The sequence below is a fragment of the Trachemys scripta genome, chromosome 1 (genome assembly GCF_013100865.1).
Source record: "Trachemys scripta elegans isolate TJP31775 chromosome 1, CAS_Tse_1.0, whole genome shotgun sequence".
NCBI lineage: Eukaryota > Metazoa > Chordata > Testudines > Emydidae > Trachemys > Trachemys scripta.
The window spans coordinates 209,896,660-209,922,991 of NC_048298.1; the positions used below are offsets into that span (position 1 = coordinate 209,896,660).

Consider the following 26,332-nt stretch of genomic DNA (forward strand, 5'->3'; position numbering starts at 1 on the left):
TATGGTTTCTTTCCTATTCCTTACTTTGACTGAGTCCTTTTGTCATCTGTTGTGCCAAGTGCAGGAAAATAGATTCCTGTGAAGTTGGTAATAACCCATCTACTTAATTGCCTGGAAGAATGTTATTTCAGTGAAGGTTTTATTCCTGTGCTCACACCTCCACCCACTGGTCTTTGTTCTAAATAACTACCAGTGCAGGGAACAAGACTTCAGAGTCTGTATTAGAGCTGTGGTTACCCATATGACACCACAAATAATAATAATGCCCAGTTCTTATGTAAAGTAACATGGCAGCATAAAGTCACTGTACCACCATCAGGCTGTCAAAAAGGAAACGTCAAAAAGTACCTACAGAATTTAACTTTTAACTTGGTTCTTTGGATATTCATTTAAAAAAATGCATTGGGCAAACTTTTTATTGGGAACCTGCAGAGGGTGCAAATTGTTGCTATTCTTTTGTTTGTGTGATATATAAAGAAGATCCCAATTAACGTTTTGGGGGGAAAACTCTTTGTTAAAGATTCAAACACCTTCACCCTTTCAGTTGAGCCCTCAGAGAGGTCCCTTCATTCTCTAGTCTCCAAGGAGAATCAGAGACACAAGAAGACAAGACTTAATATTTCTAATAAGCAGCAGGGGAGAGGGGGGAAGCTTTTTAGTTTTTTTTTTCATGCCTTCTGTATATAATGAAGTATGTACCATAGGGCACAAAATCCTTCCCCTCACCTTTATAAGCAATTATATTTATCTAATGTGTATGGATAATCTGATAAGTGAGGCTTGGTTTTGATAGACTTATGCATGCTTGGAATTCTGCTTATCTTTGGTAAAATTCAAATTAGGTTCTTCTGCAATGTAAACATTTATATGTGCTGTTTTAAAATGTTGAAAGAGGTTGTTACTACCACCAGAATGGGATAATGAAAGGTTGATAGTGATAGCTGCTTAGGACTGGATTCGTGTAGGCCCCAATTCAAGAAAGCATCTTTCTTTAGAAAAACACTTGTAGTCAATAGGATTTAAGCTTCTGCTTAAAATGAAGCATGTAGTTAAGTGCTGTCCTGGTCTGGGGCCATAAACTTTTCCTATTACATTAGAAAATGTATATGTTTAGTAGTTCATTTCCAGCAGGTATATAGGTAAAGAAACAATGAGGAGTCTTTGTGGCACCTTAGAGACTAACAAATTTATTTGGGCATAAGCTTTCGTGGGTTAGAACCTACTTCCTCAGATGCATGGACCGATGAAGTGGGTTCTAGTCCACGAAAGTTTATCCCCAAATAAATTGGTTAGTCTCTAAGGTGCCACAAGGACTCCTCGTTGTTTTTGCTGATAAAGACTAATACAGCTACTACTCTGAGTGCATGCAGATATTCTGATGAGCTAGATGCACAGTCAGTATTTGCATGTTAAATAGTGTTTGTTTATGATTACTATATACACATTCACCTGTGAATGATGCACATATGGACCTTAACCAGAACTGTAGAGGTATTCAATATTCAATTATCCACATCTGATTCAGATGGCTTGGAATTGACAAACTGCAGTGCTCTGCAAATACCATATGATTAGGCTTGGGAGAATTCTATTTTTATCTGTGAATGTTGGTAAACTTTGATTTCCATGCACACACAAACCAACAAAAAAAAGTATTTCCATCAATGATAATTGAAATGTACAGATTGGTAAAGTTAAAAAAAAAATGCTGCTTTAGAACTTTTTTATTTAAGGATATTTACTTTGCATATTTTGATATGTGGGTATTGACTGTTCTAATGGTTATAAAGCTTTTTTTATTTCAGTGTCTACAGTCATTAAATAATTGTCTGACACCCCATCCCGCAATGTTCCACAACTGAGAAAATTTAAAAATAATAAGCTTAAAAATAAATTTTGATATTATCCTTCAATATTATATTTAAAAAATTTAATTCTGCTAAGCCTACGTATGATAGTTTTCTGTAAAGATACAGACAGTTTTGGTAAATGGGCTCTGTATAAAATAGGATATAGACCTGTTCACCTTTTAGTCACTCATCTAATATGGTCAAATTTGAGGTGTCCCATCTGGTAGATATTAAATGGCTTTTGTGAAATGAGAGAAGGTCTCAGTCCACCTTTTACTGGGCAGGAAGTATCATTATCCCTATTTTGCAGATGGGGAACTGAAAAGTGATTTGTCTAAGGTCAGACAGGAGGTCTGCGACATAGCCAGGAATTTAATCCAAAATCCTTAGAGTCTTAGCCTGGTGTCTTAATTACAAGACCATCCTTCTTCTGTATTCACATTTTCCTTAACAAATATTTTAATGGAATGTGATTACATTATATTTGCAGTTAGAATACTTTATTTCCTGTATTTAGTAACTTCTCAGGCTGCAAGTAGGAAATGCTTGCATAACACTTACCATATGCCACCCAACATTTAGCAGCTAGAGCAGTGGTTCTCTGGGGGTTTTCCGGGGGGGAGGGAGGGACATCAACTCATCTAGATAGTTGCCTAGTTTTATAAGAGGCTGCATAAAACGCACCAGCGAAGTCAGTACAAACTAAAATTTCATACAGACAATGACTGGTTTATACTGCTCTATATACGACACACTGAAATGTAAGTACAATACTTATATTCAAATTAATTTATTTTATAATTATATGATAAAAATTAGAAAGTAAGCAATTTTTTCAGTAATAGTGTGCTGTGACACTTTTATATTTTTATGTCTGATTTTGTAAGCAAGTAGTTTTTAAGTGAGATGAAACTTGGGCATACGCAAGACAAATCACTCCTGAAAGGGATACAGAAGATTGGAAAGGTTGAGAGCCACTGAGCTTAGAGAGCCAACCAATCAAATGGAGTCTAAGAATGGCACAAAATAATCAATAGAAGATATTACCTCATCCACCTTGTCTTCCACAAAATAATCATATGATGTTGTTAGTCTTTGCCTGATCATGGCACACATTTATTATACACTGACACAACTCATCCTCTCTCTCTCTCATATCCCCTTGGCTCTTGGCAGTTCCTCCCTCCTCTTCCATCTCCACCCCCTTCTTCCTCAAGAGCTCATGCTGGCTGTTGGGAGGAAGAGGAACTCCATTTTTGCTTGAATACCAGTTGCTCCTGTTTCTTTATTCTTCTGTGTAATAAAGGGTAACTGAACAGCAGTATAGGAATTGCTGAGTTTGCTCAGTGCTCCCTGTGCTGCACAATATATTAGGTAGATGGTTCTGTGACTGACATTCTTGTGCGTCTCTTCTTGAGATCCAACTAAACTGAGTGGATCACTAATCAGTCATCTACGCAGTGAGAGCTGCATGTAGGACCATAAAGAGCAATGTATAGAGAATTGCTGTTTTAAAGAACTTGTACGTTTTGGTTGGCGGGAAGGTTGCTTTGGTTTTTAGTTCGTTTAAAACTTTTGTATTTATTAAGTCTCTTCTTAAACACCATTATTTCTGATAGTTCACTCTGATCATCTCAAATGGGGAGTGTCTCCACTCATCTCTTTTGTGAAGACAGGAGGAAAGGGAGAATTCACTTCACATAAGTTGCTCTTTACCCCTTTGCCACCCTTCTCCCCGCTGCACTTTTCCAGGTATGACATTAGACCTAAAAGCAGTTACAGAGTTGAACGCTAAAAATAGTTAGAACCAAAGCTCAAAATAAGGGATATGAGAACGATAGTAGCATATAGCATTTTGTAGCCTAGGAACATGATTCTGTAGCCACTCCATGCATGAAACGCCCACATATGAGGTCCCTCGCTTTTGTACCTTTGTAGCTCTTCTGACACCAAACCACTCATTCTGGTCCATTTTTTTTTTTTTAACCATTCCTTGCCTCCTCATCTCTAATCTACCATGAGATAATTCTCTGAATATAAAATTTCCATTTTAAGTGATTAACATTATCCATTGGTGCTTCAGTGGTAAAGTGTAACAATGTAGGATTAATTTTTGTGTGTGCAAAAATATCATTTGGAAATTATGAACAGCACTTTGAAATTGTAAAGTGTAACACAAAATTCTCAAGAATATTATTTATCGTTTTTGGTATAAACAATTTACAGCAATAAAAGCTAATTAATGACACCAGGTCTTCATGAGATAGGTAAAACACAGCTAGCTCTCAGATGAAGGACAGTTTAGATCTATACCTTTTACTAGGATTCTGAAACCATAATCTCATACAGGAAAACAGGTACAAAGGGAATGGAGCAGGAAATGGAAAATTGAGTTTAATAGAGAGGAACAAATTTGATAACTCAGACTGGCCCTGAATCTCTGCTGAATCGCTATTGAAGAGTGATGCATCAGTGAGCAGTGTCTCTTCTCATCTTCCATATTCCTTCCCCCTTCCCCAAACATATCTGTGATTCACGATTTCACTCTTTGGATTGTAAAATGTTCAAGCTACTCTCTGATAAACGGGAATAACCCAGCTGTCAGTGAAATGGCTTTGCCCTGGGTTTTAACAGAGAACATGTAGCTGTATCAGTGGCATTTTTAAAAAATGAGTCTACCACACAACAGTGCTCTGTGTCACTGAAGATCGTTATTTTTAAAAACTGTATAGACTACATAAATATAGGATGTTTTAACATTGCCTATACCACAGTGCCTTGCACATTCATCACATACCAAAGTGAAGGAAAGCATTGTCCATATGGGGGAAATGCAGTTATAATATACATAACAACCACAGTTGATTTTAGATTCCTTTCACTTACTTGAGTTACTTAAAAACTGCATCGAGATCTACTGGTAAAAGACTATATAACAGCTAATGATGTCAGTAGCAATACTATGGAGAGTCTGTTTTTGATTCCTGGTTGGGAGCCATGGACTGTGGTGGTGTACCCTGAAAAACAAAATCTATGAAATCTCAAAATATTTCGGCCTGGAAAAAAAAAAAAGTAGAACCATTTCGGGATGGATCACTTCCAAGAAACCACCATACTTTATTTAGGCAAAAGTAAAGCTGATTTCCATATTGCTGGGTTTCAGAGATTTTCTGTGGGGACATAAATTTATGTGATAGTGAATTTCTAGAAAGGAGCAGCTGTTCTGCTTCTCTCCATTCCCCAGAGGTTTCAACTCCAGTACAATGAACATGCTTTGATAAATACCATTGCTCCTTGGTATGTATCTAAAATGTAGAATGAGTTTACTTTCTATCTGATGAGCTCCCAGATAACTGGCTGACAGTGTGATACAACATAACATGTAAAATAGCAGTAAAACCTACTTTAAATAAATCCTAATAACTAATATAATGATCATAAGCAAAGTTGGTTGCTGAGACTTTGTCTACATCAAGTATCAGAGGGGTAGCCGTGTTAGTCTGGATCTGTAAAAAGCAACAGAGTGTCCTGTATCACCTTTAAGACTAACAGATGTATTGGAGCATAAGCTTTCGTGGGTGAATGCCCACTTTGTCGGATGCATGTAATGGAAATTTCCAGGGGCAGGTATATGCTGGCAAGAATCAGTCTGGAGATAACGAGGTTAGTTCAATCAGGGAGGGTGAGGTCCTCTGCTAGCAGTTGAAGTGTGAACACCAAGGGAGGAGAAACTGCTTCTGTAGCTAGCCATTCACAGTCTTTGTTTAATTCTGATCTGATGGTGTCAAATTTGCAAATGAACTGAAGCTCAGCAGTTTCTCTTTGGAGTCTGGTCCTGAAGTTTCTTTGCTGTAAGATGGCTACCTTTACATCTGCTATTGTGTGGCCAGAGAGGTTGAAGTGTTCTCCTACAGGTTTTTGTATATTGCCATTCCTGATATCTGACTTGTGTCCATTTATCCTTTTACGTAGTGACTGTCCAGTTTGGCCAATGTACATAGCAGAGGGGCATTGCTGGCACATGATGGCATATATAACATTGGTGGATGTGCAGGTGAATGAGCCGGTGATGTTGTAGCTGATCTGGTTAGGTCCTGTGATGCTGTTGTTGGTGTAGATATGTGGCCAGAATTGGCATCGAGGTTTGTTGCATGGATTGGTTCTTGAGTTAGAGTTGTTATGGTGCGGTGTGTAGTTGCTGGTGAGAATATGCTTCAGGTTAGCAGGCTGTCTGTGGGCGAGGACTGGCCTGCCTCCCAAGGACAGTGAAAGCGAGGGATCATTGTCCAGGATGGGTTGTAGATCACTGATGATGCGTTGGAGAGGTTTAAGCTGAGGACTATAGGTGATGGCCAGTGGAGTTCTGTTGGTTTCTTTCTTTGGCTTGTCTTGTAGCAGAAGGCTTCTGGGTACACGTCTGGCTCTGTTGATTTGTTTCCTTATTTCCTTCTGCGGGTATTGTAGTTTTGAGAATGCTTGGTGAAGATCTTGTAGGTGTTGGTCTCTGTCTAAGGGGTTGGAGCAGATGTGGTTGTACCTCAGTGCTTGGCTGTAGACGATAGATCGTGTGGTGTGTCCGGGGTGGAAGCTGGAGGCATGAAGGTAGGCATAGCGGTCGGTGGGTTTTCGGTATAGGGTGGTGTTAACGTGGCCATCACTTATTTGTACTGTGGTGTCTAGGAAGTGGACCTCCCGTGTAGATTGGTCCAGGCTGAGGTTGATGGTGGGGTGGAAGCTGTTGAAATCGTGGTGGAATTCTTCCAGAGTCTCCTTCCCATGGGTCCAGATGATGAAGATGTCGTCAAATGTAGCGTAGGTAGAGGAGGGGCGTGAGTGGATGAGAGCTGAGGAAGCGTTGTTCCAGGTCACCCATAAAAATGTTGGCATATTGTGGGGCCATGTGGGTACCCATGGCGGCGCCACTGTTCTGGAGGTATATATTGTCACCAAATTTGAAATAATTGTGCGTGAAGATAAAGTCACAGAGCTCAGCAACAAGTTGTGCTGTGTCATCATCAGGGATACTGTTCCTGACAGCTTGTATTCCATCTGTGTGTGGGATGTTTGTGTAGTTGTGTCTACATCAAAGAAACAATTGTGGTTTTTTTCCTAGCAAGATCTTAGGGTGATTTACCTGACCATTGCAGATAAGGATGAACTGTTACAGCTTTGTAAAATCCTCCATTTGAAACTCAGTGCTTTCAAACGCTTGTTTTGGCACTTGTGGCAATTCATAGACCATATTGTGAAATTTCTAGGATGTAGATTTTCTTTTCTGCTTCTGTTTTGTTTGCTTTTGTTTGAGAATTTAACCTCGATGCTGGTGATCCTTAATTATACATTGGAACTTTTGTTTCGGGGAGAGGGGATTGGTAGCCTTTTTAAAGCTCAGGAAGGTTTTAATGAGCAGATATTTGATACTCTTTGCATACATGAACATGGGAAGTTAAGATAGCAAATAGTTTGGCACAAATAATAAAATAACAAGTCTAATTCACCTTTGATGTTGCATATGTAACTTTCATATTCATTAGGTATTAAGGAGATTTCTGATTAAATAATTGTTTTATGTTACATAAAGCAAACTGAACTGCATCAAGCAACTGGAATGACAGTTTGTACAGTCATAATTTTCTATCAATTTGAATTAATAAATTGATTTTTTTTCTGAATCTGTAAATTTGGCTTTTTTAAAAAATATCTTTAGCAGAGGATTTTAAAAAATACAATTGATTGTGTTTTATATAATTAAAATGCGCTTTAGGCTTTTTAAAAAAAGAACCCCAACTTTATATTCTGTGAAACTGAAAAGGATATATTTCATTATGACTTTAAAAGAATTTGTTCAGTGGAAGTTTGAAATTAACATCTTCTTCAGGAAGTGGTTTTGATGACTCAGTTGCATATTGCCATCTGAGCCATTACTAAACCTGTTCCACAGCGTGGTGCTAGGGTGGTTACTGTGCTTATAGAGATGCTGTCAAACAGTCAGAGGGTTTGTCTCCCACATGAGAGGTACAACCAATCTCGTGATCATTTCTGGTCATTAAAAAATACCGTGGCACATTTCCCAGCAGTAGGTACGTCTGCTTGGCTGTCCTGACTCGATAATTTATGATCTTCTTTCAAAATTCCTGTTTTCATTTGTTAAGGTATTTTGCTTCATGTCCTTATGCCTAAATTTTGTTGTATTGGTATTGATGGTGCTGGTAGAATGGCTGCTACATTTTACCATCAGAGATAGTTGATTTTTAATACTGGATGTATAGAATGTGTAAGTCTATTTATATTACATGTGTATTTGGGATTTTGCAGAATGTTTTGAAGCTTGGTCAACACACTACATAGCTCAAATAAAAGTGAGATTGGTATGGCCTCCTCCGATTTATTCTTCATTATCCATATTATCATTTTCCATTTCCAATCATTCTTATACATTTGCATGAATGTCTTTATAGGGGACATGGAAGTGTTAAGATTTTATACTTTTGTTGTGGAAGAGAGGATTCGTGGTGATATTTCAGCTTTTAAAAAAAAGTAGTAAATCACGTGGAATTTTAGCTCCTAGCTTTTGAATTGGTGAAAATTGGGTAGTTGGAATGTGACAAAGACCAAAATCATTTTTCAGTTTAATTATCTGATTTATATGTTAAAAGATTTTCTGTCTGAGCTGTTTACAATTTTTTTTTGCATATTACTGCTTATGTTGCCTTTTCTGGCTGTCATATACATGAAGCCAGTGAAGCTGAGTTTTCTGTCTGGAAAGGCAGAAACCTCTACCCCAAAGTAAGCAAAACTACGAAAAGTTCCAGGCTTCCTGTGAAATAAACAAATGCAAGCTTTGTTTTCCTCAAAGCTCAGAGGGCCCTAAATGTGACTCAGTTTTAGGCTTGGTCTTTTAGACTTGTAAGTTTAGCTATTACAAGAAAGTGGGAGAACTCCGATTCTCTTTTTGGACACTTTTAACTGTAGAAAGGCAGCTTTACTTCACAATGGGAGAGGAGGTATTTCTTTTTAAACAAGCTTTTTTTGTTGTTTTTAACCATCTAATACTATATTGTAACTTATACTTTGCAGAGCACCGATGTTTGGTAGGAGGGCTCTTTGGTTCTTTTCATAGTGGACAAAAATTGTGTATATGAAAATAAACTATTTTGTATTAATCAGGATTTTGAGCAGATGTGAACTCCAACTCTGTTAAAGAGGAACATATTAAAATAAGGGATTACTATGTGAAGACATAGTCTGTCCTGGAACTGTTTTGTTGTAATTTTTTCCCTTTCGGTCAGTTTGGCCATTAAACTTACACAGATGTTTTCAATTTTTATACTACTTGTTTTCCAGTCTTTTACTCTAAAGAATAATGTAACTTGGCAGTTCACATAAGCAGTAACTGTTACACCATCTCTCTAGGATGTGTAGCCATTTCAAGTGTTTGCTTACTAAACAAAAATCCAGTTTTTTCTCCAAATTAATTTAGTATGATTAAAGTTCCTCTTCCTTGGTAGAAAAAGAAAGAGTGCTTTAGTGTTTCATTTTCTGTGAGGTGACATTTGGAGTTTGCTCTATGAATGGGAAAAACTAAAATTAGTAATTTCTTGATGTTGTCACACCTTTTGCTCACTAAAGTAATGAAATCTAAACAGCAATCATTACTTCATGTAATTTCAAGGAGAATTTGTGTCAATTGGTGGTGCGTGTTATGAAATTATCTAACACATTGAAAGGAGAAACACCAAATAAATTATTTGATATTTTGTTTTGGGTTTTTTGCAAATAGTTTTTTCTTTTTCTGTGCTTCTTTGGTAGATAGAGATCTCTAAGTTCATGCATTTAAAAGCTGAAGTCTGTGAGTTCTCATCCAAACATGAAATGAAGCTACAAAGTTCCTTGAAGCTTACAATATGCCATGTGTCTCTCCTTGTCCTGCCTTAAAAAAAAAAGCACGGGGGTGGGAGGGAGGGGAGAACAGGGCCATATAATAGCCAGACAGTCTACAGGATGAAATGTCTGTAGTCTGATTTAACTGTTTGTTGACAAAATAAATTTAACAAGACTTTGACACAAAAATACTTGCTTTTTAAAAAATATCCTAAAATACAAGCTTACAGATGACAGCTACTAAGCACTTTGTGAAAATCTATTAAAAATTATTGGGGGAGAGAGGAGTGGGACTGTAAACTGTTGGCCTAAGGAAGGCCTTTGAGCAATGCTGCTCAAATGGCAATTCCTAGACCTGTATAGACTGCTGCCTCCTGTGTTCTGGCTGTTCAGATACTTACCGCACTCTGGCCACCCAAACAGATATCAGCAAAGCTTCATACACAGAGCTGACTGTTCCCTTTAAAGCTGTCTCTGTGCGAAAGGTGCTTGCTGTAGAGGAAAACTAAGATCACACGATCCTAGTCATTTTCCATTTGTATTCCACACTCCAGAGCTTCATGCAGAGCGAAACAGATAAGTTCCAGTCAGTTTCCTTGTTCATGCTGTGCCAAAGAACTTTATCCTTGAAAGGTCTGGTAAGGGAAATGGATGAGATTGCTAATCAATTTTCCCTTGCAGTTCTTCGTTATATAATTTGCTACCCGGTAAAGAATTTTTTTAATACAAAAACCTCCAAAGAAAAGAGCATAAAGGTATAAAACTAAGCAGGATGGACAAGAGGGCAGAAAAAGACGGTAAAAGGTCACAGAACAGGGAAAGAGGAAGAAGGAACAAAAAGAAGGAAAAGAAAAATGTCACAAAAAGTAAGAAGGAAACAAAATGGAGGGTGGTGAAAATTCCTTTATTGCCCTGACTACAATAAAACTTACTTTCCAAATGTTCAGTCTTTCCAGTTTTCTTGGTTGTTGGATTTGGGGTTTTGGGGGGGAGTGGGGCGACTATGTTTGTTGGAAGGTTGAATATGTCTGAAGGGCATTCCACAGGTCCTCCTTTAAGGCAGGTGTGGGGGAGGAGAAGGTGTTTGTGACTGGATCCGAGGCAGTAGGAACTGTCCATCACTGTTGCAGAAGGGACTATGAGTTAAGATAGTGGAACAGTTTCTTTATCAGTTAACTTTTGATGATATTATCGAACTGTTTTTTATCAATCCTGGCATTATAACTTTACTATAGAAGAACTAAGTATTCTTGTTTTCATTACCATGATCAAGAAAAATCTGTAATATTACTATCTTTCGTCACTGGTTATAACTTACCATAAGCATAAAAAGAAAGGAACATGGGGAAGACAAAAGAAACACAAGAGAAGATGGCAAAAGGCAATGTTATCTGGTGGATTACCAGAGCATAGAACCGGGAGTCAGGAAACATGGGTTTTATTCCTGTTTCTGTCCTGAGTTGCTCTGTTGCATCTATAAAATGGGGATGTTTCCCTACCTCACAGGACTGTCATGTGAATAAAATCCATTAGTGACTGTGAGTTGCTCTGATACTGTGGTGACTAGGGCTATGTAAGTAGCTTTACAGATAGGCACTTCTGTCTGCAAACCTCTGAGGTATCAAGAAGCTCCTGATGCAAAGAAAGAGCACACCACTACTGGGTTGGGGTGGGGGGAGGGGGACATAGGCATGGTATTGGGGAAAAAATGTATTATATCTCTATTGAGGGAAAGAATACAGATTGTTTTTTAAAAATATGAAAATGCTGCTTGTACCAGATTCGGGGAAAAAGGAAAAGTAATGGATGGCAGGATAGACACAGAATAAATGCCATTTTACAAAATGTTACTCAAGAAAATATAGTATAATAAGAGAAAATGTCTTAGGTTGTGTGACAATTCTGAAGTGTTTGTTGTGCAGATTAGCCATAACTTTTATCTTCTATCAGTGAACATAATTTTGTTGATACAGTGAATGAACCAAGGGATCATAGCTATCTTTAAGCAGCAGCATCCCTTGTTCCTCTCTGGGTTGCACACATTATTGACGCTGGAATGGTGGGCAAGGAGCCAAGACTCTGAACCGGCTTGATTCCTAACAGCTGCGGAGAGAGGCTTAGAACACTGTAACAGCCCCATTGGTTGCGAATTGCTATAAAAGGGGATGTTTCATAGAAGCAGTTTTCTGTGCTGGATGGTGCAATCTGGAGCATGCTAGTTGCTGACAGTGTATGTTTCTCATGAGAAAGCACAGAAGGATTTCCACCACGATGTGTAGATTGACTATAGAATGCTCCTCAAATGACAGAAAATGGTAGTCAAGGGAACGGTGTCTGACTCGGCATATTCGTCCATGTGGGAACATGTATCTGCCTTCCCATTCTGTGATCCAGGGCAGCAGGTGAAGATGATATAGAATCTGGCAAAGAAAAGTGACCAGCAGATCTGTCACTGGGTAAGATTAGGAGGAGTTCGGAGATATTCCAAATGCTTTCAGTCAGTAAGGATCTGGACCAGAAACTGAGCTCCCTCTAGACAGTGTCTCTGTTCTTCAGATGCTGCTTTTATCACAAGTAACTTCTTGTCACGGACATCATAATTCTCAGCAGGGGTTAGTTTTCATGAATAAAAGGCACAGGAAAGGAGTTGGTTATGAGGGCCAATATGTTGTGACAGAACAGCTCCAGTGGCAAAGTTCAGAGCTGCTGCCTCTGTGGTGAAGGGCTTGGCAATATCCAGGTGCACAAGAATGGGAGCTGTTGTCAAAGATCTCTTTAGCTGATCAAATGCCTATTGTTCCTCTGGTGACCTGATGAAGTGAACTCCCTTCTGAAGGCATGCAGTTATCGGGGCAACTAGGTGAGAGAATCCTTTGATAAAATGCCTGTAGAAATTGGCAAACCTGAGAAACCCCTGAATGCCTTTTACATCCTTTGGGGCATTCTACCCAGAGATGGGTGATACCTTTCATGAGTTCATTGTTAGCTCTTTGGGGGAAATAATATAGCTGAGGGACTCAATTGTGTCTTTGTCAAACTAATTTCTGCAGTTTGGAGTAAATATAGTTTTGATGTAGTCTGTTGAGAATGTGGGGCACATGTTGCTCATGCAGCACCTGGTTTTCAGAAAAAACAAGCACATCATCTAAATAAATAATCATGAATCAATCTGTATGTCCTGGAAGATATAATTGACAAAATGCTGGAACATCACTGGAGCATTACAGAACCCAAAAAGCATAACTAAATATTCAAAATTCCCATATCAGGTGCGGAATGCAGTCTTCCTTTCATCACCTTCCTTGATTCAGACCAGGTTGGCCCCACAAAGGTCCAGATTAGTAAAAATCTTGACCATGTGGAGCCTCTCAAAGAGTTGGTTAATAAGTGTCAAGGGGCAGTGGTTTTGGACCATCACTTTGTTCATAGTTTAATAATCAACATTGGACATAAGGAGCCATTGTTCTTTGCCACAAAGATTGGAGCCCGCAGCAAAGAGTTGGAGGGGCGAATTAGCACGTGCTCCAGGAGTACCTCCACAAGAACCTGAAGAATCAGGAGTTCAATTCCAAGGAGGATATGTGACCAAAGGGGTCTCAGTTCTAGGTTGCTGGTCAATTGGACAATTATAACTGCAGTGAGGCAGGAAGGTATCTGCCCTCTTTTTACTGAAAACATCGGCATAATCCCATATTTCACAGGAATTCTGAAGCTATTGAGGGAAATCACAAGGATGGCTAAAAAACTGAAAAACACCTAAAATAATTTTACCTGTAAACAATTGCTGAAGTTGCTAAAGTGATGTCATCTGATTGCAAATGGGAGAATAGGTGTCTGTGGGTAAGTCTACACTGCAATTAAAAATCCATGGTTGGCCCGTGCTAGCTGACTCAGGCTCATGGGGCTCAGGCTAAGGTGCTATTTAATTGCGGTGAAGACATTCAGGCTCAGGCCAGCTACAGGTGTCTCATTACAGTGTAGACATAACCCATGAGAAAATCTCTCTGTTTAGATGTCTTCCACCCAGTAAAGTTTGCGAATCTCTGCTTTAATGTAATACTATAAATTACATGAATGTGGAAGATATAAACTGTACTACTCTGCGTAAATCCCAGTGTCTTTACTGATAGTGAGTGTGTATAATTTTGTTTGTGTAAAATAAAATATCTAGAAAAAGTTAATTATTACAGGTTTAACACTTTAGAGGAAATAAACCAAAGATGAATTTGGGCCAAATGTTCTAAATGTTGAAACTTCTTAAATCTATACCCCTTTGTCTATAGCCAGTTGAAAGTTTGGAAATATTCCCTTTCAGAATATTGGTCAAAGAACTGATTATTTCAGGGGTTTGCTATTAGGGTATGGAGTCTTAGAATTTTAGCTCTCGGTTGCTCAAATAGCTAAGGATGTGGAAGTCATCCATATAATGTTTCCTCTTTTGACCAAAATGAAAGGAGCTGATGGTCTCAGTCCAGTTTCTGTAGATAAGCATCCACTTCTTTCCTAAAACTGTCATGATTGTGAAGAATGGCAGCTTTCATGAAGTCAGTGACTGAATGGTTGTGGACATTGAAATAATGTCTCCCCAACGTAAAAGTAGCTCCCCCAGGTCAGACCAGGTTTGAGGCATGTTAGGAAGGGCAAATGGAAAATATACTCATGGCCTACAGGTCAGTTTTTCAGCACTGAATGGGATTGCAGTGGCTTGCTCATATTAATGTGAAAAAGTTATAGTGCTCAGAGAATAATGCACTCCTTTGTTGTGCTATGATTTGATGTTTTTTCCTGTTCTACTCCTTTTCTCTTTATTTCCATTTTGTTTATTTTATTGGTCTCACCCTTATATAAGTGAAAAGCTACTAGTTATTTTGTTTGCATGGTTTTTGATTTTGTGGTGTTTTTTTCCAGCCTAATTCTTCCCAGCGTCTTTGTTTTATCGCATCTTCCCACTTCTTATTACATTGTCTTGCCCTTTGCTGCTTCCCCTTCTTCATTGTGTGCCTTAGGCAGCATTGCCAAGCCCAAACATTGAAAAATCATGAGTCAGAACCCACAAAATCATGAGATTGGCTTTAAAATCAAGGGATTTTGTTAAAAAATTAATGGGTTCTTTTTATTTGCTTTTTGGTTTCTGAGCCTTTAGTGTATGCTCACATTGCATTTTCAGACTTTTTCTCTGCAACCACAAGAGCTAGAAAACATTTTTTTAATGGAAGCTGAGGGTCTTGTGTGATCACTTGGCTCCTGGATTTGGGTCTTTAAGTAAAACATCAAATATTGTGAGACTAACAATAAAATCATGAGAGTTGGCAATACTGTTACGTTATTTCTCTTTCCCCCCCCTCTCCATAGCACTCCCCATACTTTCCTTTTACACTATAGCTCACCAGGCGCACACAATGGAACAATGCAGTGTGGGAGAGTTACATAAAGGAAGAGATAAAAGATGACTCTTGCATTGTCATAATACCAGTACATTTTAAGTTATATGTTAAGTGCAGTACTGGTAGGTAAAATACATGTACTGTTTACTTTTCATATATTGAAAATAACCATCAATGACTGTCTGCATACACAGAATACTACAGGATGTTACATTTGTGCATTTAAAACTATAGAAAAAATGGAATGATACTGGATTACCTGACAGTCTGTAATCATGCCATTGAGTGTGTTATAAAGCATACCCACAACAGAGTAGAATGAAGGCTGAACATGCAATCTGAATTCAGGCATTTCTTACCTTTTTAATGTTTCTGTGAAACCACACACTATTACTAGTTTAAATTACTGTATTTGTAAATAACATAGTAAAGTGGCTAATAGGTAATTAATCTCATGGAACTAGCCCAGGTTTTCTTTCAGTAAACAAATGGACAAATACATATTTGAACTCCTGCTTCTAAAAGTGCTGATGTCTTTACGCCTTCTATTTTATTTTAAAGGAACTCTTTGTTGTTATTTTAAACCTTCATTTAGCAACAGCAAATAAAAACATGAAAAAATAATAAATACAGAACCGTCAAGCTGCCTGCATAGTAGATCAACTCAACCATATTATATTTTTGTAGCCTCTCCCATTTTCATTGTTTGTCATCATTTGTAGTGTTGTCTACAAGCAAATTGGTGCTGGGCTTGTCATTTTTGTCTTTAAAGTGTCATGTACACACAGCACTGTATAAATAACTCTTCTTCCACCAAGATAAGTGCTTTTTGTTATTCATCTTAACGTGTTATTTTAAAGTGTCTTTTCAAGTCTTACCGGCCAAGTATGACTTTCTAAACTGGGACACAGCAATGCCTTTCCTCTTCAAGCTCCTGCATGACAACAGGGAGGAGCCCAGAAACATAATTAAGGCTAAGACATCCTTACAGAGACATAATTGCTAATTAAGGCTAAGACATCCTTACAGGTGGTAATCAACAGTGCTTCTCTTGCTAAAACCACAAGAGCATTCAGAGTGATGTTTCCACCATGGCAGAGCTAGGCAGAGGTATAGACGGAGGAAGCCATTCAGATGAACATAGGAGACAACTATATAGAAAGTCAGGAATTTAAATCCACTCTGCTGAGAAACTTTTCCTTCCTTTTTTTAAGGACTTTTTTTTTTTAAATGTTAGAATTAAACTTCTCCCTATCTGAAGTGCCACTGTACTAACCCTTCAGTTACTGTTAATTCTGTTCTTTCAGCAGAGCTCATATAGAGGGTCAGGAAAACCCCATGGTAGTAAAACTAAGTGTTGCTGGCATGGAAGACAGTTCACATAGAGCTGAGTTCGGATTCACAGGAATAACTTATTCTAGTCACTTCTCCATTGTTAAATTTCTCTGACAAAGTGGGATACATTTACTTCTGGAGGACTTTATTGAAATGTAAAATAGTTCAGATTTGAAGCTTAAAAGACGTTAAGATTTGTGTCCCTTTAAGATGTAAGTAGAAAAAGTATTTCCCATCACCACAAAAAAAAAAAAAAAAACCCCAAAACCCTGTTTAGTTGACAAGAAGGTTGTTTATGCTTCTGTTCATTCAACATCTGGAAGAAATTGGTAACTATTTTTGTTTGCTTCTTTTTTATAGTTGAGAGCCTCCCTCTCATAATTTGCCTATCAGAGGAGATTTTTCTATTGTTTGTTTTTTCATTTTCTTAGTTTTTAAAATAAATACAAAAGAACAAAGGCCTAGTTTTCTCTTGTTATAGTAATGGCCTTGGATTTGTGCCTGAAACAAAAAATTAATTCTTTCATCACATGTAAACAAAAATTCAAAAATAGAAGCTGAAGGGGAAAGGGAAAGCAATGGCCAAAGAAGCTTTGCATTCTTTTCCCCCTGTCCCAGTCAGTGGAATTTTCTGAACTTCTGAGAGCACTCTGAGATAGTGTGACTAGCCTCTCTCTCTTCTTCGCAGGCCCTTGTCACAATCACCAATGTCTGAATGGATGAGACAGGATTCTTCTCAAAGGGCACATCTTCACTGGCAATGTTAAAGTGAAAGTGCTATAGCGGCAGCACTTTAACGTGGCTGTGTTGTCGCGGCAGAGTCCCAGCACTATAAAAAAAATTACCTCCACGAGGGGAATAGCTACTACATTGTCACTTTACAGCTCTGAAACTTACAGCGCTCAGGGGGATGTTTTTTCACACCCTGACCGAGAAAGTTGCAGCGCTGTAAAGTGCCAGTGTAGGCAAGCCCAAAGTCTGTAGTGTCAATATAAATTCTAAATGGAAGACAGTGGTATACACTACAGTACAGTGCTAGGCTCTTAAACTGGTGCAGTAGTTCTGTATTTCCTTGATAGAGTCCTACTATTCTGAAATAAGTGTCCTCACAGGATCTTAAACAGGTAAATTTCCAAGTGTAGACAAGCCCTTAAGTTGTTGCCATGAGAAGCCTAGCTATAGGGTTACCATATTTCAGCAAGCAAAAAAGAGGATGGGAGGAGCCCCGCCCCCGTCCTGCTCTGACCCCGCCTCTGCCCCTCCCACTTCCCCCCCTTAGAACCCCCAACCCTCCCCCGGCTCCTTGTCCCCTGACTGCCCCCTCCTGGGACCCCTGCCCCTAACTGCCCCCCAGGACTCCACCCCCTACCTAAGCCTCCCTGCCTTTTGTCCCCTGACTGCCCCCTCCTAAGACCATCCCCTAAATGCCCCCCAGGACCGTACCCCCTACCTGTACCCTGACTGCCCCAACACTTATCCACACCCCCACCCCCAGACAGACCCCTGGGACTCCCACGCCCCATCCAACCACTCTCCACCCCCTGACAGCCCTGCCCCCAGAACTCCCAACCCGCTCCCCCACTCCTTGTTCCCTGACTGCCTCCTCCTGGGACCCCTGCTCCTAACTGCCCTCCAGAACCCCACCCCCTACCTCCCTGTTCCTTGTCCCCTAACTGCCCCCTCCTAAGACCCCCCCCAAATGTCCCCCAGGACCCTACCCCCTACCTGTACCCTGACTGCCCAAAACCTTATCCACACTCCCACCCCCAAAAAGCCCCCCCCCGAACTCCCGACCCCCCCCATCTCTTGACTGCTCCCTCCAGAACCTCCCTGCCCCTTCTCCGACCCCCTGGCCCCCTTGTTGTTGGCCTTTCTTTGCCTAATGTCTCTGTGAGCTTGCTCAGGAACTGCCTGAGCCGCTCGTCCCGGCACGCTGGGCAGCAGTGGGGGAGGAGCTCCAGACTGCCGCAGGCGATCTGCGAATGCAGGGAGGGAGGGAGGGAGCTCTGCTGCAGGGGGGAGGAGGGGGAAGTGGAGGAGGAGCTCTCTCTGGCTGTCGGAGCCCCATGTAAGTGGCACCATCCGGCCGGCTGCCCTGTTAGGCGCGCGCACTCTGCATGGGCGGGGGGGGGGGGGGGAAGTCCGGACATTTACAAATTCTCCCCGGACGCTATTTTTAGCTCAAAAAGCCGGACCTGTCCGGGGGAATCCGGACGAATGGTAACCCTAGCCTACCTATGTTAATGCATAGGTGTTAAGGGGGAATTGTATTCCTTTAACTGTTGTGCTGGAGTATAACAGAGCCTTCAGTCCTGACCTGATTAGATCACGAGTGAGAGCTTGACTTTGCTTAGCATCCAGAATCACAAAATCACCTCACCATTTGAGTTGCAAATTGTTTATAACATTGGACTTGTGCTTCATTTTGATTCTTTATGATCTATAAAGAAGATCTAAAATATTTTTTAAAAAATCTTGATCAATTTTTCCCTCAAAACCCAATCTTTTCTGGTTGTGCTGAAGGTCTTGTTGGAGAGTTCAGGCCACGTTTATTGTGGCACCTTATTTGAAGGAGTGTGGGTGTGGAAATCTTTAACAAAGGCAGCTTCTGTATTGCTAACTCACATTATTTTATCATGAGTTTTGTAATATTAAGCGTTTAGCTCCTGAGTCATGTGACTATTTGATAATCTCACATTTTCATTTAAAAAAAAAAGTAAGTTTATGGCCCTCGTAGTTCTGAAATAAAAGCTTGAAATGTGACCTGAGTGTATCCTAATGGTTCCAAAAACAGAACGCAAACAAAATCAACCCCCACACCGAATGCATTATTTTAAAAATATCTCTTGATTTAAGATAATCTGACAATTTTTGTTTGCTTGAGTGATGCTTTTTCAATGCGTAGGATTGGCAATACTACAACCTTTATCCAAAATGTTATTCATAGAAGTAATACAGGAGTTCAAAAAAAGTTTTCCCTTCTCAGTTGCTCGGCTTTCCCCATCTTGATTCTTGTGATGTCAGTATTTCACTGGTTCTCCAGTCATCACTGAATGTTCCAGGCAGACAAGCCCTCATTTTTAATGTAAAATACAAGTAGATTAATAAAAACAAAAATCTTTCAGGCTTTCTGTATAATCATAAAGAAGAAAAACTGGGCGCAAGTCCAATTTTTCACCCTTTTGCATGTCACCTTTAAGAAAGGCTCAGGTGTTGCAGATGACGGCTGAAGGACCTTAAATGAGCAATGTGATGGAAACTTGCATGTTGTCTGCCCATGCTATGCTTTGTCCTGTGTTATCCATCACTCTTATGGATATCACCCCGATTCCAAATTATATAGGGGGAAAGAGCATTATTTATCACACAATGACTTCAAGAGAGGTAACTTGCCAACTCTACAGTGTTATGGCAACTTTTAGTTTGATAACTGGGAAAAGCATGGACTGCAGTGATAGGGCTATGCAGTGTATGTGCCTTCACAGTGCCATTGAAACCCATTGTATTAACTACTGTCTGTTATTTTAATGGTAGGCATTGGCTTCATGAAACCAAGCATGAATGCCTGCAGGTTGCTGCTAAATCTGTGACCTCTCTCTTAATATCTGTACAGTAAAGCTTGGCCAGTATTTTTATTTTGTTTGGCTGTTTTTGTGCAGGAAAGATCTCCTTTCCCTTTCATCTTTAGGATCCACTTGCTTGTAGCCATAAGATATGGGGGATTTGTGTTTGACAGCTACATAATCCAACTATTGTTACCCCACAGGACTGGCAAGATCAAGATACTCTTGTTTTGGTGATGTATTCGGCTGCCTGTTGAGAGGCAGCCTGGTCTGAGAGGCAGGAGATCTGGGTTCTCTCCCTGTGTCCACAACAAATTCCCTTTCTGTTCTTAGACAAGTCACTTTGTGTCTTAGTTTCCCCATACGTAAAGTAGAAATATTAATATCTACCTGCTTCAGAGGGATGGTGATTTTTCATTAATGTTTCCCTAGTGCTCTGAGATCCTTCCTCATAAAAATGTTAGTACTTAGGTTGTGGTGAATTTGGGAGATGAATAAACAAAAATGAAAGCAAATATTTGATATTCATACTAACTATTATTGTATGTCAACATTTTGCTGTGTGAATCATTGTTTCTGAAACAGCTTAAAGATTGTATGTAATGTTTTTCTCTCCAGCAGGAAGTGGTTTCTTTTTTACAGTATAGTAGGGAAAAAGTGGGGGAGGGTGAGAAATTGTATCAAGATCTTGCCAAGCAAAGTTAGAAGTGTTTGTCATTGATCCTGTGGAGAACTAGGAAATATCTATATTATTTTTATGAATATTGTGCTTGCCTCTCCGTGTTTGTTCATGGTGGGTTACTTGCTATGGAGTTAGATCAAAAGGGGTTGTTATGGAAAACAAGCAGAAAAGGATAAATAGTGGCCTAGATAAGAAGGATCCCAGCAAACAGTCAAACACAATAACCAGATTTATAGCCATGAAGAAGCTACTCCTCAGACCGAATCCTGGTTACATAGCAGTTTTCCTGAGAACCTGGAGATCAAAAGGCACTGATCAGTTAAAAGATCTTCCCTTCAGAAAGAGAGGTGGGAAGTTATCAGCTGCTGCAGGCTGACACAGACTGATTGAGAGTCTGGGGTCTGCAGCAAATAGGTTGTAACTTGGGAGCCAAGAGAACAGGATGCCGCAAAGCTTAAGTAATGCCTGCTTAGGGGCTTAAGAGTTATGCCTACGGCCCTACCAAAGCCACGGCCATGAAAAATGCATCACGGACTGTGAAATCTGGTCTCCCAACGTGAAATCTGGTCTTTTGTGTGCTTTTACTTTGTATTGTACCAATTTCATGGGGGAGACCAGCATTTCTCAAATTGGGGCTCCTCATCCAAAAGGGAGTTGCAGGGGGTCACAAGGTTATTTTAGGGAGGTCATGGTATTGCCACCCTTACTTCTGTGCTGACTTCAGAGTTGGGTGGCCGGAGAGCGGTGGCTGTTGGCCAGGTGCCCAGCTCTGAAGGTAGCATCCCACCAGCAGTAATGCAGAAGAGTGGCAATACCATACCATGTCATCCTTACTTCTGCACTGCTGCCTTCTGAGTTGGGTGGCCAGACAATGGTGGCTGCTGACAGAGGGCCCAGCTCTGCAGGCAGCAGCACAGAAGTAAGGGCGGCAATAACGTATCATGCCACCCTTACTTCTGTGCTGCTGCTGGCAGATTGCTGCCTTCAGAGCTGGACTCCTGGCAAGCAGCTGTCGCTCTCCAGCTGCTCAGCTCTGAAGGCAGCGCCACCGCCAGCAGCAGCGCAGAAGTAACGGTAGCAGTACCACAACCTTCCCTCCAATAACCTTTCAACCCTCCCACAACACCTTTTTGGGTCAGGACTCCTACAATTACAACACCATGGAATTTCAGATTTCAATAGCTGAAATCATGAAGTTTACGATTTTCTAAAACATATGACCATAAAATTGACCAAAGTTGAATTTGGTTGGGCCCTAGTTAGGCCAAACAAAAGTATGCCAGTATGTGCATAGATCTGTGTTATTTTAAACCCATTGCCTGGAGTGCTGTGCACCTTTTGGCAATATAAATCATACTTCATTTTGAAAAAGCTGGTGGGCGTAACAGCCATCCTTCCATTCAGGCTAAATTAAGGAGCAGTTAAATGCATCTTTGTTTAGTAATAGCTGAAACAAGAGAGGCCACTGCCCAAAGCATAGACCCTCATGGCAAGACCGAGCAGAAGTTATGCCATGCTGACTGAGGGGTTTCTTTAGGACTGATACAGCAAATGCAGGGGAAAAGGTATTGATTGGTGGAGGTGTCTGTGTCTGTGCGTTTGTGAGAAGGAGGAAAATACACCAGAGTAGCAGGAGAAAAAAAGGACTCACTCAGAACAAGCCCCGGGAGCACGGCCCTGAGAAAAGCTGAGAGAGAGCTTTTGGGATAAGTGCTGCCTGGAAAGGGGCAACTCTGAGCAAAGACACTGTCTTTCGTTGTTTGATGCCTGGTGTGTTCAGGGAAACTGGACTTTATGCATTCCTTATATGTAAACAGGATTGCATCAAAAATGTGTAACTCCATTATCAGTTTCTCTTCATAATGGAAACAACCCACAACATCCTGAATTTGAATTACCACTAAGGTCATAAAGGGATAACAATACTATTGCTGTCCACAGGCTCCCAAAGGGAAACTCTTGCAGGTGCCAAGTCCGTTGGGCCTGCTAGATATTATGGTTGGCAAGTGGGGGGGAGAGGAGGTTGTAACCCTGAAATATAGTTGAAGAGGCTCAACTTAAATGTACACCCCAAATTAAAAAACATAGTAAGAGAACCAAAAAAGTGCCACCATGGCTAAACAACAAAGTAAAAGAAGCAGTGAGAGGCAAAGAGGACTCCTTTAAAAAGTGGAAGTTAAATCCTAATGAGGAAAATAGAAAGGCACATAAACTCTGGTAAATGAAGTGTAAAAATATAATTAGGAAGGCCAAAAAATAATTTGAAGAACAGCTAGCCTCCTTTTACTGAGTTAGGTGGGCTCCCTTCAGCTGAGTGAGCCCTTGTTCGCAAGGAAGGGTGGATTTTACCTCAGGGACTCATCATACTGCAAGGGAGGAGAAGCTGGTGCAGGGAGGCTGAGCTCGCCAGGCCCATGTTCTCTATGGGGTACCCCCGGAGCAAGCGGCCGGTTAGGGGCAATAGGGTACGACGCAGGGGGAATTGGTCCCGGGAGTGAGGGTCCGGCCGGGAACAATAGGGCCCGGGCTGGCTAGGGTGCTGATACGTCCTGTTTTGGCCAGGACAGGACCCTTTTTCACCTCTGTCCTGGCCGTTCCTACTTTTTCACCAAACCTGGGCATTTGTCATGGCTGCAAGGCAGAGCAGAGAGAGGCGGCTGCTGCCTGGGGGTCAGCTAAAGGCAGCAATGCCCGCCAGCAGGAAACTGGAGAAATTTGCTGCTGGCGGGCATTGCTGGCTTCAGAGCTGACCCATGGGTGGCGCAGAGCTGAGGGTGGGGGGAGATCAGCCTCAGCCGGGGGAGGTGTGGAGCTGGGGGGAGGAGGGGATCAGTCCCAGCTGCAGGCGGCCCAGGGCTCGGGGATCAGCCCCAGCTGTGGACAGCACAAGGCTAGGAGGGGAAGACCCCACCCTGGGCAGTGCGGAGCTTGGGGGGGGGTCAGCCCCAGCCCCAGGAGGCATGAGGAGGGCAACTTGGGCTACCCCTCTGATACTTAACCCTCTCTTTGAGTCCCCACTCTATTGCGTCAAACACAAGCTTGTTTGTCTTTACTTCAAAGGCCCTTCATGGCCTATCCCCACCCTAACTAGCATCTCTCATTCAGTGTCAAAATGTTAACTCCTGGCTCAGATCAGTCCAGGATGCCAGCCTCCATTGCCCCACTTGTTAAATTTTCAAACAAGCACCTTTGTGTTTTCTCCCATGCTGCCCTTCATGTGTGAGAGGAGCTCTCCTTAAACATCCACAAACTACCTTATTAGCCTCCTTCAAATCCCTCCTCAAAACTCTCCATAAGGCCTATAAAAAATGGTTAAGCTGCTGGTACACTAATATCACTGCCTGCCTTGCTAATCAATATTGTCTCTTGTTTTACTTTTACTTCCCCATCTGTCTACATCCGTCTGTTGTCTCTTGTCTTATAGTTAGACTGAAAGTTCTTTGGGGAAGAGACTGTCTTTTTGTTCGGTCTTTGTGCGGCACCTACCACAGTGGTTCTCAACCTGCGGACCAATTAGCACACAGCTGCGTCCCAGCTATGCACTAAAAAAAATTGCAAAGCTTGCTGCTCCTCCGGTCTGGCAGGGTGTGGGGCCGGCTGATGGGGAGATGGCGGCAGGCAGCCCTGCTGGAGCACTTTTGCCAGCAGCGAAGGCTAAGCAGCCCTCTGTGGCAGGGAAAGCTAAGCAGCCCCACTCCTGCTCCAGCATGGCTATTCGCACCGCTCCCCAGGGGCCAGCGCGATCCCTGGCTCCGCTGCCAGCTCAGCCCAGCAAACACAGTCATCTCCCAGCAGGGTTGGTGAGTGTGGCTCGGGGGCAGGGCAGGGTGCGGGAGAGTGGGTCTCGGGGATAGATCTAGGGGGGTTCTGGGAAGTGAGGGTATGTGGGGCAGTGGGGGGCTTGTGGGGGATGCTGGGCAGCCTAGGCACAGGAACTAGAGGGTTGGGGAGGTCCTACAGCACCCCTAGGTTTTACGCAGAGCTCTGCTGCCGGCCCTGCGTCCGGGGCCTCGGCTCCACTCTGTGGAGGGGTGTCTCGGTGGCGGGGGGGTGCTGGGCATATGGATCTGTGGGGAGTCTTAGCAGGGGATCGGTGTGGTCATAGGGATCCGAGGGGGTGTCTCTGGGCAGAGGAGCGCTGGGCATAGGGAATTGGGGGGCACTGGGCAGGGAGTCGGTGTGGTGCGTGGCACGGGTCTTCCCCCAAAGGAAAGGGGCACTCTGGCAGCACAGGGTTGGCTAGGACAGTGTGTGTCTGGCACAGTGTTTCTCAACCTGTGGCCCACAATGGTAAATAGGTTGAGAACCACTGACCTAGCACAGTGGGGTTCTGGCCCATGGCTGGGGGCTCTTATGTGCCATGGTTATACAAACAATACAAATAGCCAGGTCCTTGACCAAAGACATTACCAGGCTTTCCAGGGGCATAATTTTGTTGTGGGTTAGAATAATATATTTACAAAATTAAAATTAAAAAAATGGACATATACAAAGATCACTGTCAGGGCATGTCTACACTTATCTCCAGAGTGATCGATCCAGCGGGGGTCGATTTATTGTGTCTAGTGAAGACATGATAAATTGACTTCTGAGCGCTCTCCCGTTGACAACACCGGAGCGAGAAACAGTAGGCGGAGTCGACAGGGGAGCGTCAGCAGTCAACCTTCCACAGTGAAGACACTGTGGTAAGTAGATCTAAGTACATCGACTTCAGCTACCTAATTCACATAGCTGAAGTTGCGTAACTTAGATCGATCTCCCCTTCCCCCCCCAGCATAGACCAGGCCTCAGTGAAGAAAAATGATGGTTGTGCAGTGTGTGCATACTGTTCCTTCAACTTAGCTATCTAATACTGATGATACATTATTATACTGCTTGGTGAACTAGATGATATATGTACTTAAAATGACAAAAAGGGACACTGTCAACTTAAAAAGGACATTTATGTCTGAAATTTATTTACCTCCTATTGTTACTTGTTACACCTAATACTATTATGATAGAAGGAAATTTGAGTATTTTTTTTTTCGTTTTTTTCCCCCCCACATTGTTTCTTCGTTTGGCAGCACTTCATAATAGTCAGTTTCCCTGTAAAATCCATTTACCTATCTTGTTTCTGTGGGTCTTTCATACAGCAACATTGAAGAGGAAAATATTTTTAAAAACAGGAAAATGTGACTGTAAAATCACACAAAAATTGGCAGAGGCATTTAGGGTAGGAGTACTACTTTGAAATCTTTTTACCTTTTTCTTTTTTCTCCCCACTTTGCCCCCTGCAAACTGACTAGATTTGGAGTTGTCCCTTTAATGTAATTCCCCCCCCCCCCCTTTTTTTTTTTTGCTCATGATTTCTGCACTGTTGCTAAAGCTTTAACTGGGAAAATAAAGGTTTTAAAGAGGAATAATTTATTTATTTCAGACTGTTGGGAAGAAATTACCTCCAGCTACAGCAGCTCAAGAGCCAACGAAAATAGAAATGGACAGCAGAACCAAGAGTAGGTCTCACTGTTTGTTTTTTCCTCATTTGCACTCAGAGCTTGAGCCTTTTGGGAAGTGTTGAATATTTTTTTCTTAGGTTTTGTTATGAGCAATTTTCTGTATGTCTGAAAAATAATAAAACCAAGACTACAAATGTAT

General features: G+C 41.4%; 1 protein-coding gene across 1 annotated transcript in view; it reads left to right on the top strand.

Moving 5' to 3' along the window:
• Window positions 1-26,332, top strand: part of SH3KBP1 (SH3 domain containing kinase binding protein 1) — a gene marked incomplete in the record, with an annotated part of 339,832 nt that overhangs the window by 210,023 nt on the left and 103,477 nt on the right. Inside the window, 1 exon segment of the mRNA XM_034755713.1 lies at window positions 26,115-26,190. Coding sequence (XP_034611604.1) covers window positions 26,115-26,190 — 76 coding nt within the window.